This window comes from Perna viridis, chromosome 1, assembly GCF_037379345.1.
Source record: "Perna viridis isolate PV_CMFRI_1.1 ecotype Kerala chromosome 1, ASM3737934v1, whole genome shotgun sequence".
NCBI classification, from domain to species: Eukaryota; Metazoa; Mollusca; class Bivalvia; order Mytilida; family Mytilidae; genus Perna; species Perna viridis.
Window position 1 is genome coordinate 21,034,737 of NC_142445.1, and position 17,625 is coordinate 21,052,361.

At 32.7% G+C, this 17,625-nt stretch overlaps 1 protein-coding gene and 1 long non-coding RNA gene across 3 annotated transcripts in view; one reads left to right on the top strand and one right to left on the bottom strand.

The window, feature by feature from the left end:
- Positions 1 to 7,723: 7,723 nt before the first annotated feature.
- Positions 7,724 to 16,467, bottom strand: LOC148627734 (uncharacterized). The gene is made up of 3 exons (XR_015921399.1): positions 16,367 to 16,467; positions 13,060 to 13,095; positions 7,724 to 8,630 (listed from the first exon to the last, which is right to left on the bottom strand). It is a non-coding gene; the product is annotated as an uncharacterized LOC148627734 (long non-coding RNA).
- LOC148627735 (uncharacterized) overlaps positions 10,225 to 17,625 on the top strand; it is a 31,261-nt gene continuing 23,860 nt past the window's right edge. Inside the window, exon 1 of one of the 2 annotated variants that reach the window (XM_088577658.1) lies at positions 10,225 to 10,557. In XM_088577658.1, the coding sequence (XP_088433784.1) occupies positions 10,365 to 10,557 (193 nt within the window). In that variant the 5' untranslated portion in view covers positions 10,225 to 10,364. The remainder of the gene's footprint in view (positions 10,558 to 17,625) is intronic. The other variant, XM_088577674.1, reaches the window with a different exon arrangement.

A 17,625-nucleotide genomic window follows, 5' to 3' on the forward strand; every position in this document is an offset into this window, starting at 1 on the left:
TTGAAACTTTTTTATTCCACTAAGAGGCCCCATATGGAGCACAGTAGTACAAAATAAACATATATACAATTATGAACAATGTTGAACATAATGAATGAACACAACAGGAAGGTAATATCATTTGAAAAAAAACATCATTATCTTAATAAATCTGGAATGGCCTATGATAGTAAATTTATCTTCACAATTCATTAATTCCCTATCGCTAATAGTATTTGGACTATCAGTTATGAATTTTGGCAAGAATCTACATCGTGAAATATCGTGAATAAAATAAGTACAATTGAACATATAATGAAATTCATCACCTAATTCTTGTCTGTTACAAAGATTACATATTCGTTCAGATCTATCAATGGCTAAAAACCTGCCAGTTTCAATTGGCAAATTATGACTACTACATCTGAGTCGACATAAGTCTTAAATAGATCTTGTGGTAATACAGTCAAATAATTTTCAAAACCAAAAGTTGTCTTGTACATCCTATAATTTGAACATTTAGAGGAATTATATACTTGATCTTTCCAGTTTTCAACAGAAGTGTCAAATAATGATTGTTCAACATTTTTGGATAAATGAAAATTTACATCTACATTCTGATCATTCCAAATCTGAATATTACCAGTCTTAATTAAAATATCTTTTATACAGTTTAACCACTTTGAGTGATACACATTTTTTCCTAATCTAATTTGTATAAAATGTTGTACAAAGTATAGGAATTTTTTTCATGTTTACCATTTATAATACGTTCCCAAAAACCAATTAGTCTTGCACTAATAGGAATATACATAGGTATTCTACCTAGTTCACCATATATCATACATGTTGGTGTACATTTTTTTAACTTTCAATATATATTTGCAAAATTCAAGATGCAATCTCTCAATAATATTATTACCTTCATTTACCCACACTTCTGCTCCATATATCAAAATAGGAACGATCATTGAATCAAACATTTGTAGTAAAGAATAATTGGGCTGAATTTTAATTTCTTTTGAGTTATCTCTCTTTATATCATTGAAATGCTCATATAGTGCTGGTCTAGGTTTATTATCTCATTAGTATATTTCCGACGCAGTCGGTATAGTGTCAATTATAACCCTTTGACCATCAAGATGTACTTCCATGGAGACGCAAGTCACCTGAACGAATTCTGTTTCCCGATTTGCCAGATACTGATAATTTAGCGGCATTCGAAAAAAAAACTGTATTGGAAATTGAAATTGCGTGCCATGAGTTATTTCCTGAATGAAATGTAGAAAATTATGAGTAAAAAAACAAATTTTACTGCGTCGGCTAATTTTTTTTTCTTAAAATAGTACTTGTTTTACTTGTTTCAGATATTTTTGTCATTCACCATCAATGAGTTCGATCATCATTAAAATAATATCCACATGTAAACCACTGCACTATAAACAAAATAAGAGATGTTTTACGCCGGTTATCTCACATTTAAAACAGGAACTTCGGATCGCAGATTTTAAATTTTCATAACTTTGGAACTGATATTAGATTATCAATGTTGTGTTGACACTAAGTGAACGTCACATCCAACAAATAATTGTACTGAGTGTACAAGATCTTAAAATAAACAACGATGTACAGAATTTACACCACGTCTAAAAGACTAAAGAAGAATCTTAAATTTTGTAGTTGTTATGTTTTTTCTTAATTATTAATTTTTTTAATCAGTGTTTTTCGTTTTTCGATGTGTGCTTTTTGAAGTCGCTAATATTGTTAGCGACTTCTTGCACTCGTAATTTCAGTACTTAACATTCGCACATGATTTGCATAATTATATATTACTACTTCACATAAAGCTGCTGATGGGTGCCGTGTACACCGTCATAGCTTCATAATTCTCTAGCTTCATACGAGATCAAAATGTGTCCTTTAAATATCATACACATTTTTTTGTTATTGTATGAGAATGGGAAGTTCACATTAAAAGATGAAATGATCGGTTAGCATTATCCAGTTTCCGTTTCAGACACAGGGGCACGTTACATTTGACTCTATAGGTCAAATGCATTATCAGGGCCCGATATAACTAAATCTGGTCCATGGTCAATATCATAAGTGACCCCAGAGATCGCTAAAAATTTGCGAGAAACTTTTGGAACGAAAATATTACCCACACTTCCTGGTAACCAGTTATTTTGATTGAAAAAAAAACATTCGGGTCATCACGGTTACGAAAGAGTAATCATATCAAGGGAAACAAGATTCTATCGGAAGTCACCCGATTTTAGAGCATATCACATTCCGCATTCGTCCCATTTCGGATGTTGAAAGTAAGCCAAAATCAGTGGCATAGAATATTTGACGATTAGCGACTTTGAGGACTTCAATCTTTGATTTTTAGAATCAATACATAAGAAATAAAATGTACCAGTTTTTGTGTCTTAGTCATATACCGTCATACTGAAACAAAGCCTAGATAGAACTGACCCCTCCATATGAATAAACATATCACAATAATTATATAAATACTTACAGCTGTCAAAATTAATCGAAAACGTTACTCCAGTAGTGAAATAAATTTTGTAAATTTGGTAAATTCAAAAGATTTGTTAGTTTACCTAACCTAGGCCGTTATCTAAGAATAATATCATATAAAATCGACAATGTATGTACTCAGCTCATTCGATGAGGCTACATGTTTTCCCAACTAATGATCTATATTCTAATGGAATCTTAACTGTGTTCTTTATCCCTATCTTACAGTCTCATGAATCCAACTTTAAAGCTTTGTTTAAAAGAATGAGATGCTCTTTTCAGTCATCGTAGTAACCACTTTAAAGTTTAGTAATTTAATTGAAAGTTCATGTATCCATTATTTCTAAATTCAGAAAATCATGTGTCTATGAATAATAAAAAAATTACCAAAATGATAAAATCTAGGCAGTTGTCAAAAGAAATAACCAAAAGGAAAGTCTGTATAACAAATGACAATATCAGTAAAGTTGGAAATCACCGCAATTGTCCTGACTTGTACAGGCATTTCAAAATGAAAGATGAGTTGAACTTTTTATAGCGCACTAAACCTCCCGCTTCCAATACGGTTCATTATTTCGGATATATAAATGTATACTTCAACGCAATGGGCTGCATAAAATTGCCACCATTAAAAATCGGTAAAATCAGTTGTCAAAACAGTACAGTCAGAAGATATGAACAATTATAAATAGATGAAAATAAAAATAAATAAATACACAAAAAGTACGTAAATCTATGCCAGGAATTTCAAAAAATCTTGAACTTGGTGTGAAAATCCATCGTCTACAATCTGTTTGTCAGAAACAAAATATCAAAATAATGAATTTGTGAGAATTACCATTCTTGCAGTTAAATGCTTTGTGGATACATGTAACTTCTTTTAGACGGGTTTTTAATTTATCCTTGGGCAATTAAGGTTGTACATAATATTGAAATGTCAAATGTTTTGATAAATTTGAATTCAGCGAAGAAGCGAGATTTAAGACTATATTAGAGAGTGGAAGTTGATGAACCGAAAATGTGCAAAAAGTATGTTTAAGCCCAGTGCATTAAAGATGTCTATGGTTACCAAACTGTTACAGAGTTACGTCATATTAGAAAAAAAAACGGAAAATACTTTGGACTTAAAAAAGACTGTTCTAATTCATGCAATTAAATGCACCTAAGTAAGTCGCATTTCATTATCCCATATCCTATTAAAACAGTTAACTCTTCAAACTATAATATTCCTGCCAAAAATGCTTGTTAATTATCATATAATTCAGCGGAAGCAGAATTACTAGATCATGCAATGAAAGAGAAACATTGACATTTGGGGTGTATAGGTTTTATGTCAATTCTTGTAATTTTGCTTTTTAAAATTTCACAAATCAACCAAAAGTGCATTTAACATGTATTATGTTCAGATTAATGCTTTAAGGGGCACGTATTTTAATTATTTAGGTGTAGTGTAAAAAGGTGGAGGTTTAATTTGTATTATTTTTTTTCTTTCGAAATAAGAATAACGATTTTTGTAAAAGTTTATCTGATTTAGGTCCCATTCAGAAATCTAATGAAAGAAAAGGCAATGATGAAGCGCTTTAAAGAAAAAGAGCGTCTTAAAACGTGAAAAAAAATGACCGAAATCATGTTCAGTTATTTAGTGTGTCTGAAACTTTAAAATAAAACAATTGATTTAGAAACAGAAATACAATTTTTAAACAACAAATTAAAAAAAAACCGAACAAAACAAAATAAATTGAACTATTCCATTAACAGTATAGTCATACAATATATTTTTTTTAAAATACATACCTACCCTTTCTTTAGCCTAGTGAACTCACGAGGCTTTTTAACATCCCTTGCCATCTCAACGTGACGCTTGTCACTACTTCAGCACTCGACCATGTGTCCCACCCCTTTCATTTTTCCGTCTTTACTGCTCTTTTGAAAGTGATTCTGGGTCTTTCAGTCCTTTTCTACCCAACAGATGTCAATTTAAGTGCTATCTTGATGTCAATGTTTATGTCTCTTAATATCTATTAAGTTCTATCATGTATGTTCTGTGTACCTTTAATTGGAGGACATGGTCAAATTGTAAAATAATGTCCAAACACTTACCTCTAATGATGAACAGATGTAAGTTTTTTTTATGTTCTTTCTATGGTAATTAAGTAATTCCGATAAAGATGAGTCTGCCTTTATAATTGCTAATAGTGCCTCCATTCATACCATGAGATACCACCCGTGTTTTTTTTAAATATCGTATGCGACACTTGTTCATTCAGTTTTCCTTTAAATGATAGTAGCGGCCAAGATAATATGATTTTCTAATATATACTTAATTCTAGCCCATTGTTTATATATACAATCAACAAATCTTAACTTGCGCGTGTTCATGATGCTGAAGCAAATATTTGTTAGCTATTCTAACTTTTGTGCAATTTCTCCTTTTTGATAGCTCTACACAAAACATCATTGGTCTTGAATATTTCAGTAAATATTCAGGAACTCCCCTGCCGTGCCACAGAATTAGCATTCTCCCAATGCATTTAAATGGAAAAAGCAATTTGTGAACCGTTAGCAAACGCCTAGTACAAATTGTAAATGTTTAAATGACTGTTATCTGAATATAATAGCATTAAAACCTATGATTTTTCAACACTGTATACTTCTATTTCCCATACTCAGTTAAAATCCCGACTTAAAAACATTATACATCGTTGTCTTTTTTTTTTTCCAAAAAAGATGGTACACCTAGATACAAATATATAGTTCTTGGTAGAGATTCCTCATACTTTGTAAGAAATAATTCCAAATCATCTTCCAAATATACAGAGGAAGATGTTTACAAAGTGCTGGAATTTTTAATCGACAACATATTTGTCCAGTGTGGTGGACGTGTTTTTTCTATAAACGGTCGGCATTCCAATGGGAACAAATTGTGCTCCTTTACTTGCTGACCTATTCCTTCACTCTTATGAGGCTGCCTTTATAGCTGATCTGATCAGAAAGAAAGAATATCGTTTAGCTAGCTCTTTCAATCTTAGTTTCCGCTATATAGATGACGTATTATCTTTAAACAATCCTAATTTCGGGGATTTGATACATCGCATTTACCCAAAAGCACTTGAGATAAAGGGTACTACAGACACTGTGAAGTCAGCCTCATATCTTGACCTACACTTAGAAATCCATGGTATAGGAAAACTATTGACCAAACTTTACGACAAACGTGAGGACTTTTTATTCAGAATTGTCAACTTTCCTTTCATCTGTGGCAACATCCCTTCGGCACCTGCGTATGGAGTGTTCATATCACAACTCATACGTTATGCCAGAGCTTGCCGAAACTACGCAGACTTTTTGTATCGCGCTAAAACTCTAACAAATAGGCTTCTGGAACAGGGTTATGATGCTACAAGATTGAAGTCATCACTACAAAAGTTTTATGGTCGTCATCATGAACTCGTGGATCGTTATGGTGTATCCATCTGCACCATGAAAACTGATTTATTCAACGGGTCATAGTTTTCCTTTCCTCGTTTGTCTACCTCGGACTTGACTTTTTATGAGCAACTCGGCGGGTGTTTCTAGAAAAGCAGATGACGCTTACCCTACCGGTGCACCTGGTCCATGTTTCTGTTTTTAGTGGAGTCCGAGTTGCTCATTTGCTTTTGTTACTTTGTATGTATGGTTTTAGTTACTTTATGTTCTTTGTTGTGTATGTCTGTTTTCCATGTCTGGTCTTTGTCCCTGGATTACATTCTTTTGATTACCGCTATAACCTTGGTTCCCTTGATTACTCTTTTAAATTCAGTCAACTCTTAGTAGTCACCAGAGTTTTGTGGCATATTGGTGTAAAATTTTCAATATCATGTCACAATGTTCTAGGTCACCTTTGGTGGAAAGCGTTATTTTTATGAAAATTGACAAAAAATGTATTTCATGAATCTATCAAGTCAAGTATGAAGCTTTGCTGGTCCAGTTGTTGGCTACCTGGAGGAAAAATGTTCTCTGAGTTAATAGGCCCCATACCAGATCTTTTCAAACGATACATAGACGATGTCTTTGGGGTGACCAACAATGAAGAACATGATTTGTTGGGTTTCTTTTCGTACCATCCAGCCATCAAATACACCTCCAACATCACCTTAGAGAGCCTTCCGTTCTTTGACATCAATTGTAAAATTCAAGATGAAAATAAATTCAACCTCAATTTTTTACAAACCCATAGAAGCACATTTTTACTTAGATGATCAGTCCTGTCACCCTCAGTAATACAAAAATACCATTCCAAGTCACAATTACTGAGACTTCGCATTATTTTCAGCGATGACCACGATTCCAGGGCTCAATATAACACGATAAAATCTGTTTTTATCAAGAGAGGATATCCGAACAAAGTTCTGGATCGGGCGATCACGTCAGTTGACAAGTGACCGTGTTCCTTTGGTCTTGAAATATCAACCGCACAATGTTGCAATCCAGAACATCTTGATTCACCACTTTAAATCCATACTTCTCAGAGACAAATATATGTCGTCAGTATTCAACGATTCGCTTCCAATTACTGCCTAAAGAAAGGGAAAGAGTCTGAAAGCGCACCTTTTTACGAGTTCTTTGAAGAGTGCAACTAGACGCCCGCCTGCCAGTTACAAAGGCACACTGCACTGTAAGCGAATACGCCGTTCGACAAGATCTTTTACTTGGGAAACTGATGAGGTCGTCGGACCAGCCAACGTCTTGTCTACGCTGTGGTTTGCAAACGCTGTAAAATGGTTTACATGGGCAAGAGTTTGGCTGATCGTTTTGTAGAACGCAAACAAAGCGTCATCGGTGGAAAGGATTGTCCAGTTCGGGAAACATTTTTGGGAGGCAAACCACATAGTTGACGACATGAAAGTAACTGTCCTTTTGAATACGTGTTCAGGCGAAAAACAACGAAAGTTCCTAGAACAGCGTATCGTCAGCTTTCTTGGGACTGCCCATCCCTTTGGAATGAATGTCAATACCCGCATCATTTACTCACCATAACCCGGTTTTCAACTGCTTTTCGTTCTAGAAATTTTCATCTTGAACTTTACGCATATTTTATAATGATCAAGCTCCATTTTGAGGGCACCTTGTCTCTGTGGTAGGGATTGTCAGCTTTCATCTCAATACTTTTTGCCCCTAACGAAGGCCGGAAGTCCGAAAATTTGGGCTCATATTTTTCAATATTTTTATGTTTTATTCATATTTTATTTGTATTTAGTTCCTTTTAAGCGTGGCTATTGTACAATAATTCATTATTCCTAAAATTATAACAACTGTATTGCCGTGTCTTTTTTAGGCCGTGGAATACATAACCACTCTTCAAACTGAATCAGGTGAAGTATTCAATAAGATTTATTCATCATTTGTTTTTAAATTAATAAAAGAAAAAAACTCAGTCATGCCTTAGGAACCGCTATTAAATTTACCAAGGTAATACCTGGTTAAATATCCAACTAAGTATACCCAAGGTGTTAAAAAATAGAACTTGTGATTTATATACCCCCATATGATTTCAAATATAACAGGTATAAATTCAAAACGTTTGGACATGTCGGTCCATAAATTGAACGCATTGCATTAAAATCTTATGTAAACAAAATTATAGTTTATATCAATCATTATGTGACTGGTTTGTGTGATAATGAGACTAACGCAGACATATCATTTTCACGAGGTCTTCATCAAATACCCACCAAAAATGAATTAACTGGCGTTTAAAACTAAACGCAATACTTGAAGACGGTAATGTATCTACAATTCTTGATTTTAAAGTACTTAAAATGATAATTGCATTTAAATAGAAGATTTAAACAGAAAACTCGATCAAAATAATTTTCATTAGTTAAAAGTACACCCGTTTGGAATGTTGAGATTTAAAAAGTTCGTAGTTTAAATCAAATTCTCATTTCCCTATATCATGTTATGTAATTTTGATGGAATACTAGTTCCTGTATTATAATGTCATAGCTTAACTCTCGCTACTGTTTCAACTTAGCAACGCCAAATCCTGACAGCTTGTACATGTATCGGTGTGTAAACTGCTGGCGTAATGGTCTGCACAAGATCTTATTTAACACGCTTGTCTATCAACTTCGCGAATAACTTTTCTGAAAAGACAAGAAAAAGCACGTATGATCTATCTTGTAATGTGAATTATTAAAGAAATCAACATTTTTAACAATTTTTAAATTTGCTTGATATCTATATGCGACAACTGTTTCATGACTTATTAACAGTAATGATTTGGCATTTGTAATCATGATGATTGTGACGTAAGATGTTGTATAATACCTCCTCGCAGATAATTTTTTATTTTATGTGGACATACCAAAAACTTAAGAAGCAACTTATCTGTAGGTTATTATTGACACTATAATGAAATTCGTTTACATTTTTTTCGATGATTTTATGCTGTTATATGTAAAATGAATATAAAAAAGTTCCCAAAGACGAACTTTGGATTTAAACAATTCTCGATGGTGACTATAAAGTGGTACTTCATTCCGGACAACACCTCTTTCGACAGCAATGTATATGTTAGATTCGTATTTGTCATTGAAGTAAAATTAAAGAACATTAGAAATTTCCGGAGATCAGTAATACCAGACATTGGGTCAAGACATAGTAAGCTGTTATAATGTCTATCGGTGTTTTTTTTTTTTTTTTTTTTTTTCAATTCTCTCCTATAGCCACTAGTGTGGTCATGATTACCTAGTTTGGTCATGATTACCTAGTGTGGCCATGATTACCTAGTGTTGTCAGGATTACGTAGTGTAGCCATGATAACCTATTGTGGCCATGATTACCTAGTGTGGCCATGATTACCTAGTGAAATGACGATTTTCATAAAACTTAGTTCAGGAAAGAAGTCTTGGTATTAAGTTTTAGATGTTGTAACATTTTTGTCGAAGTCGAGCGACAACTATTTATATAAGTATACATTTGGAAGATCTAACAAATGTAGCTTTTTGCTGTTTAAGTCCATAATTTTTAATGTCATCCTCAGTAGATATATAACACAAAAGAAAGGAGAAAAATATAATTTCTTAAATGATTCCTCTGATATGACCGTCAAAAAGTCTTAATATATGGGTCGAAGAGGTTATATTGATCATTGCCCTACTTCTCAAAAAAGACGAATCTTGACGCTTTGGGTTTATCGTGACATAAAAAAACCAAAGTAACCATTGATAGATGACTTAGTTCCTAGTAATGAATCACATAAGCATTCATAGAAAATTCTTTTGGTCCCTTCCTCTAAAGTGCTTACATATAAATAAGCAATGATGAAAGTTACAATATACAATATAGCAACAGAACATTTCGCTTTCATTATAAATATTACGTTAGTATTTACTTTCATTTAAAATAGCTTGCAATTATACAACGTCAATTGTGGTAATGTTTATGTATAGTGATTACGTCCAGCAAACCCTAAGTCCATAAACAGGATATGGGTTAGATATCGGAGTGCAATAACTATTTCAACTCAGTTTTACAATAATTAAAATATCGTTGTGTATTTAATAAATAAACGATTAAAGTCACCTCGAAAGAAATATATGAATAACTGCTAATCACGTCAGAAAACAGTAAATTTAAATAATTTCGTTTAAAAGGCCAAAAGAGTATATTGTATATTATGATAGGTTCCTATTGGTTATCAAAGTATTTCTAAAAGATATTTAAATCGCTACCATTTTACAATATTTGTTTCAACTGCTTTCGAAAATAGTACTCTAATGTAGTAAATCTCTCCGTAACTGACATCAAAGAGCTGCACACCAAGATAGCTTCACTTAGCTAGCCAAGTCCTAAACGATACTCCTATTCTAAAGAACATGAGCTGTACATCAATATCTATCCCTAACGGATATACCCACTCTGGAGTGAATCTATTCAATGTGAATGATACTGTAACTTACACGTGCAACACATTTTATACCCTTTCTGGAAATGCCGTTGCTTCCTGTTTAAATGTTAATGGGACATGGTCCAGTATACCGTCCTGCAAGCTTGTCTTCTACGATAATGGTATGTACCTTTACATTTTTACATTTATATTTTTGTTATATCTGGTCTTCTACGATAATGTTATGTACATTTACATTTTTGTTATATCTTGGAAAGGCGTTTGCTTTATTCTCTTCCAAAAATTATATTTATTTGAGTCATTTGTGTATTCTTTACAGCATGATTGAGAATTTAGTATCTACTATATAGGGATACTTTTTAAAAAGTAAGTAGTAACTGCTCGTTTGTTCAATGTTGGAGATATAAATACCACTATGCTAAAGATCTATCCTCAAATGATATATCAGCTCATTCGAAGAAAAAAATATCAATATGGAGCGAGGACTGCAGTCTTGCTAGGATTATTATTACAAACGCAAAAATCCCAAATTCTTAAGTGTTAATATTTCGTAAATTTAGTCCTAACTGCAAAACATCTTTTGGAATATCTAGCAACATCCTCAGTACGATCGTGATCATAAATAAATCGTCGGTAGTTCATTAAGAACAAATATAAAATTGAATTATCTGCAATAAGTCTGAAATCTATATTAGTTGCACCCATACTTTATTCAAATACATTTAATGCGTTTAAATATTATTTTTATGCATTTGCTTTATTAAAAAATTAAGCGCGTTAAAATGTGAAATTAGATCATACAATTTAATTTTCAAATATGAAATATTTATTAATCCTGCGACAGTTTGAAAAAAACGATATGAAATTTATTTTGACTGTCGCTGGCTAAGGCGAGGGAAGTCGGCTTTCATAGGTTGAAAACAGTGGCATGTCAGGCTTAGAAAAGGCTGTGGGTAGTGCATGACAAATCTTCGCACATATTGTTTTCATAAAAATTTTATCTTCGTCATATCGCAAATGCATCCTTTTTGAAGTTGAATGTTGGTTTTTGATTAAATGCGACAGTTAAAGAAAAATGAATTAGAGAGAAAGGACTGACATTCATACAAAAAGGAAGAAAACTTCTTTCGTTTTATTCAAAATTTGGTTGCTTTCTTACAGAACTGTAAAATTGTTTTCTGAGCATCCATTTTCGATTTAAAAAAAAATCTTCGTACTATTGGACAAATATTACATTAGAACAAAATATTCGGTGGGATAAAATTTACCATGTCCATCCATATCATAGGACTGCCTGAATTTCAAAATGGGAAGTCTCTTGATTTGTCTCCAGTTTGACAAAAAATGGATAAAGTAGAGTTCAAAAAATGGTTGAAGAGAGAAGGGGATAACGTATAGTTTAAAAAATGGATGAAGAGAAAAGGGTTAACTTAAAGAGAAAATCTCACATTAAGTATATACATAGACCAAAGACAATGTAAAAAGAATGTTTAAGTATACTTGTATTGTATGAAGGAGTTATGATTAACAAACACAAATGGCATTCCAATGAGTCAAGTCTCTGCCCATTTACTCATGACGATTTATTTTTCTATTCTAATATCGATGATCATCAACATGACCGCCCAGAAAGAAATGAAATGATTACGCTTTATGGAAACTGTTGAAATTGTAATTAAAATAGTTTGCAGTACCCGTAAGTAGCTCACATATCGTTTGATTTACCCGACCAAACCACGAAGTCTCGAAGAATATTTTTTCTAAGGTGGTGACGTTGCCTCTTATTTTCAATGTTTTAATCATATCACATATATGTCATTTTATGTTTTTTTTTTGTTAATTTCAAATTAAGCTCTTTGATTTTATGCATTTTTTTTTGTTTCCCTGTTTTTTGTATAATTATCAGTCTAATGACCTTTTAAATCAAACTGCTCATAACACCTGTGACCACTTGTAACGGTGTTTTGAAGATAAAACGATTTTAATCAATAGAAATTATTTATGAACGATATCAATAAGCTTTCAAGATGATCTTCTCAATTTTTTTGTTTGTTCTATCAGTATGATTGTTGTTTTAAGGAAGAAAGTTAAAATCTATCTGGATAAAATCAAATTCTATTTAAATGACATTGTTTAAAAAAGATGAGGATTTAACAAATGTGCTTTGATTTAACCAATGTGTACAAGCTCATTTATATCAATTCGTCTGACAATAATATTACAAAAACAAATTCTGAAGCGTGAAGAAGAAGGCAAATCACAAACAACTAAATCCTTGTAAATATCTACTACGTAAAAACAGGAAACAAAGGTGATCTTCATGCACAAAACACATACAAATTCATTTATTTATAACAATTTACCTCTTGAAACTGTAACAGATTATACATATCTGGGTTTAACCATTAAATATAATGGAAATTTCAATTTAGCAATAGATATTTTGATTGACAAAGCTAGAAAAGCCTATTTCAAAATTAAGAAAGTTATGGGATTAAACAACCCATGTAGACTTTTAGAGAAACTTTTTGACTCTTTGTTTTCTCCAATTATGCTTTACTGTAGTGAAATTTGGGGAAATGAATTACTTTTGAAGAATACATCAAATCACCTTGAAACAGTACATACTAAATTTACTACTTGGAGTCAACTGTAAATCTTACATTTATGCTTGTCTTGCAGAGCTATGTAGATTTTCCCTGCAATGTAAAATCAATATTTCAATCATTGGATTTCTAAATCATATTTATTCCAATAATACTACTCTTTTATACCATTTTTATATTACAAAGGATTCAAATACTTGGACAACTAATAACAAAAGGTTACTAGATACCTTGGGCTTTGCCTATTTAATGAATAACCCAAGTGCACTAAAAATAAAGTTACCGATGATTAAACAAAGAATATCTGATCGATATTTACAAGAACAAAATTCATTTATCAGCAATTCTTCAAAATTATCTTTTTATAGAAAACTTTATAGGTCTGGAACTAGATCAAATTATATAGATGTTTTGTCTAAACTGGCCGAGATATCTATGATATCCAAAATAAAAATTAGCTCTCATCAGCTTATGATTGAGAGAGGAAGACACCACAATATTCCAAAAGACAATATAATATGCCCCGTATGCTATATTAACATTAAAGACGATGAACATATCTTATTTGAGTGTGATTTATACAACACACTAAGAGGTGAACTAACACTGAACTTCTTTATATAAAAACTTTGATACGTTTAATATTATAAAAAAAAACTAAGTATATTGTTTAACAGTAAAAATCCTAAATTACTGTTTGTTTGTTTGTTAGGGTTTAACGTCCGAGCAGCTATATTTCAGCTATATTCAGACAATGAACATGAAATGGATGATAAAATGAACATGAAATGAAAAAAAAAGGATAGGTCACAAGGATAGTAGAGTCGACAAATTTTGATTGCCACTGGAAAAAGGGGGGATGGGTAACGTCGGGCAATTTAGCCTCCTGTGGCGGAGCACAAAGGTTCCTACTCCTATCGAATACCACAGCTGGGTTCTTTAACGTGCGGGGAACGTGGCATCTTTCCCAACACGGTGCACCACTATGATTTGCGGTCAGGTTTTCCGTATTATAGCCTGACAACCCCAGCATGTAACACGCCAGGGGTACCCCATTCCACCACCTGGGGCACACATCCCAGTTGCTCTGTGGGCAGAACGCCTAGCCCCCGGCTAGGTTTCTGAGCACTATTTAGTCGCCTTATACGACAAGCTTAGCGCTGCTGCAGGCCTATTCTTTTAACACCCGGACCTGCAAACCATAATGGTGCACCATGTTGGGAAAGATGCCACGTTCCTCGCACGTTAAAGAAACCCTACTGTGGTATTCTCCCGGAGTAGGAACCATAGGGCTCCGCTACAGGAGGCTAAATTGCGCGACTCTACCCACCTTTCCCTATTTCCAGTGGCAATCAAAATTTGTCGAACCCATTGTCCTTGTGTCCCATCCCTTTTTCATTTCATCATCATTTCATGTTCATTTTATCATCAATTTCATGTTCATCGTCTGAATATAGCTGAAATATTGCTGCTCGGACGTTAAACCCCAACAAAAAAACAAACAAAACCACTTATTGTAACTGTGTTAGAGCTAAATAAAATATTTGTATTTGTATTTGCACAATGTAGCGAACAGAATTAAAATACAGATACATAAAAACTGAAGACAATGAAAAATAGACATCACACAAAAAAACGAAACCACTTAAAATATGAATTCTCCCAAAAACGGAAGTAACATCAGGAATAGCATCCTGTGCTCCGGAATAGCAAGCGTACCCTGCATCGCAAGCGGCTCCCTCACATTGCAAACTAACCAAATCTTGTAAACGTCAAGTTCGATGGTTTGCCTATCCGATAAGACGTAAAATCAAACTAAAGATATATTTATCTTGTCTCATCTGTGAGAAATAACCTTTAAATCGGTCAACCAAATTTCAATGTCCACCATAAAACTAGTTTTGATATCTTATATAATATAATGATTGCTGTACAAAAGAAATTCACATGCTTTATAGTAACAGAACAACTGTGAAATGTATACTCTATAGGTTGGGGATGTTGGTATATCGCCATCCTGACTGTAGACGGTAACAGTTGGAAAGTAAAATGTATCATATCTTTAGGTCCCCTGTTTTTTTATAGAACTTTGGTGAATATGATCCAGCACAGCCATGTAGAAGCGGTGTACAATTTTGTAAAAGCAAAAAATTAATATACTGTTACATTATCAGAAATAGTACCGATGTACGTTAGATCAGACCTATGATTGTTAATTATGGTCTCCTTAGGTAAAGGGCTACTGAATATATTGGGTTATTACGTGTTCATGGTTTTTCAAGACCAATCCGAACTAAACATTCAATATCTTTTTTTTTTCGAACGATATTTTTAGGAGCTTTGTTTTCTTGTCCGACGCATTTGTCACGAAGGTCTAACAAAGTATTTTTACCTAAAGATCGTCAGAATAATATCTAATTTAAAATTTAAATATTTTTCATATATATATTTTCGTACATTACTGGACAGGCGGTAATTTCTATATTCTCAGCTGCGCGTTGTAGCAGAAGAAGCAAAACTCGTACAAATCAAAATGAGCTTCTCTGGATTTATATCAATCAGACATGTCAGTTGTGTTACTATATCTCATTACATAAAATCAGTCCGTTATGTTATAGACTTTTTTATTCTTCTCAACATTTATTACCTTTTAACTACACTTTATTTGAATTTAACAAATCTTTAAATTGAAACGTTACTCTCTTATTTTACAAATTTCTTGATATTGCAAATAAACACAGACAGTATTTGAATCCTTTAGACCATTTATCTTTTGTATGAAAAGTTAAATATCTTCGATACTTTGCCAAGCGTCATGTGGATTTCCCCAAATACTCAAGTTTATTCAATTGCTTAAATCCGTGATCTATCTTAAATAGTAATTGGAGAAATAAATTATAAATACAAATCGCATTGAGTGTTTATATTTAAGTGAAAATAGCATTTTCCATAGCACTTGAAAAAATGTATGAACAGGATGGCAGCCTTAAAATATATAGTTGTCAATATATGTTGCATTAGGGCGAAGTATTGTGTTACTTGGAACGAAGTGATTACTTAACGATAAATACTTATTTTATAGCTGAACGGTGTTTTGATAATGAGGCTACTTTAAGCCACTAATTAATATCATATAAGCTTTTTTAGGTCCATTTACAAATTATCTTACCTCAGATAGGACATAGAATTGTTTCAAGCAACATAGGAATATAAATATACGTGTTGTCTTGATAAGAGAAAGAGTAATCTAGAGAACCAAGGTTATAGCGGTAATCAAAAAGAATGTAATCCAGGGACAAAGACCAGACATGGTCAATAGACATACATAACAAAGAACATAAAGTAACTAAAATTAAGTACATACAAAGTAACAAAAGCAAATGCGCAACTCGGACTCCAATTAAAACTGGGAGCATGGACCAGGTGCACCGGTAGAGTAAACGTCCTCTGCTTTTCTAGCATCCCTGAAAAAGACACCGAGTTGTTCATAAGACGGGTAAAAAGACTGTTGCTTTTACGAAAAGTGAAGGATTGTCGTCATTCGATTGTGACATGTTACGATCTCAGATATATTAGATGAGTTAAAAAGTCCATATGAAATCGGGATTTCTTTATGACGTAAGAAAGCTCTTGTTATGTTCCAAAACTACATCTTAATTGAAAACCGTTATTGATGTTTGCTGCTCTGTTTAAGTGAAAAAAATGATGGGTCAGCGTGCTCGTTATAGAAATATTAGCATTTAAAATTTTGGTGGGAAAAATGACTTCTCTTGATCTTCTATAGGTTTTGCCTTCGTCGGTTTTATCTATAAGAGGTAGCAAGAATTTTATAAAAAAAAAAAAAAAAAAAAAAAAAAAAAAAAAAAAAAAAAATAAATAACATTTAGATTTGTTATTAATGAAATTGTGAAAAGGAAAGTGTGAATCACAGGGCAAAACATATTAATGCTATGGAATGAATAAAAGCAAAAGAGCCCTAAAATCTTACAAAAAATTGAGCCATCGATATAAATCCGTCACAAAGTACAGTGACAGTTTTGTGGAATATTGGTAGGGCTATTTTAAAAAGAGCGCCTGGTTTATTGGAATATTGTTATCGCTATATTTTACCTAAGAAAAAAAATATATACAAGAAAATAGGATTTTAAAGTTTACATTATACATACATTTGTGGCTTATAGAGTTGTACCGGTAGTAATGTTTTTGAACTTAAATCTTTAGGTGCATAAACAGCTGTGTACTTAACCTTTTTTCTCAACAATCTTAACAATCTCTGTACTTTAATGTAACAAAAATCACGCCCATGAAGCTAACTAAAACATACCTTGTAGCTACCTACACATAGAGCATCAGTAAAGTTTAATTTAATTTAATTTAAAGTCCACTGTACACAAAGTATTAGAAGAGCAGGAAAGTCATTTGTTCGCCATGTTTAGAAAACTGATACGGTCAATTCATATCAATACAATACAACATGTAAATATTTGGAAATTTACGTATGTAATTTCTGTAATATCAACATCTAAATAAAATATCAAACATGAAATTAGAGATAGAAGAGATGATCTTCAATGGGCTTAGTTACCACTTTTATATCTGTAAACTTGTTCAATTATAGTATGT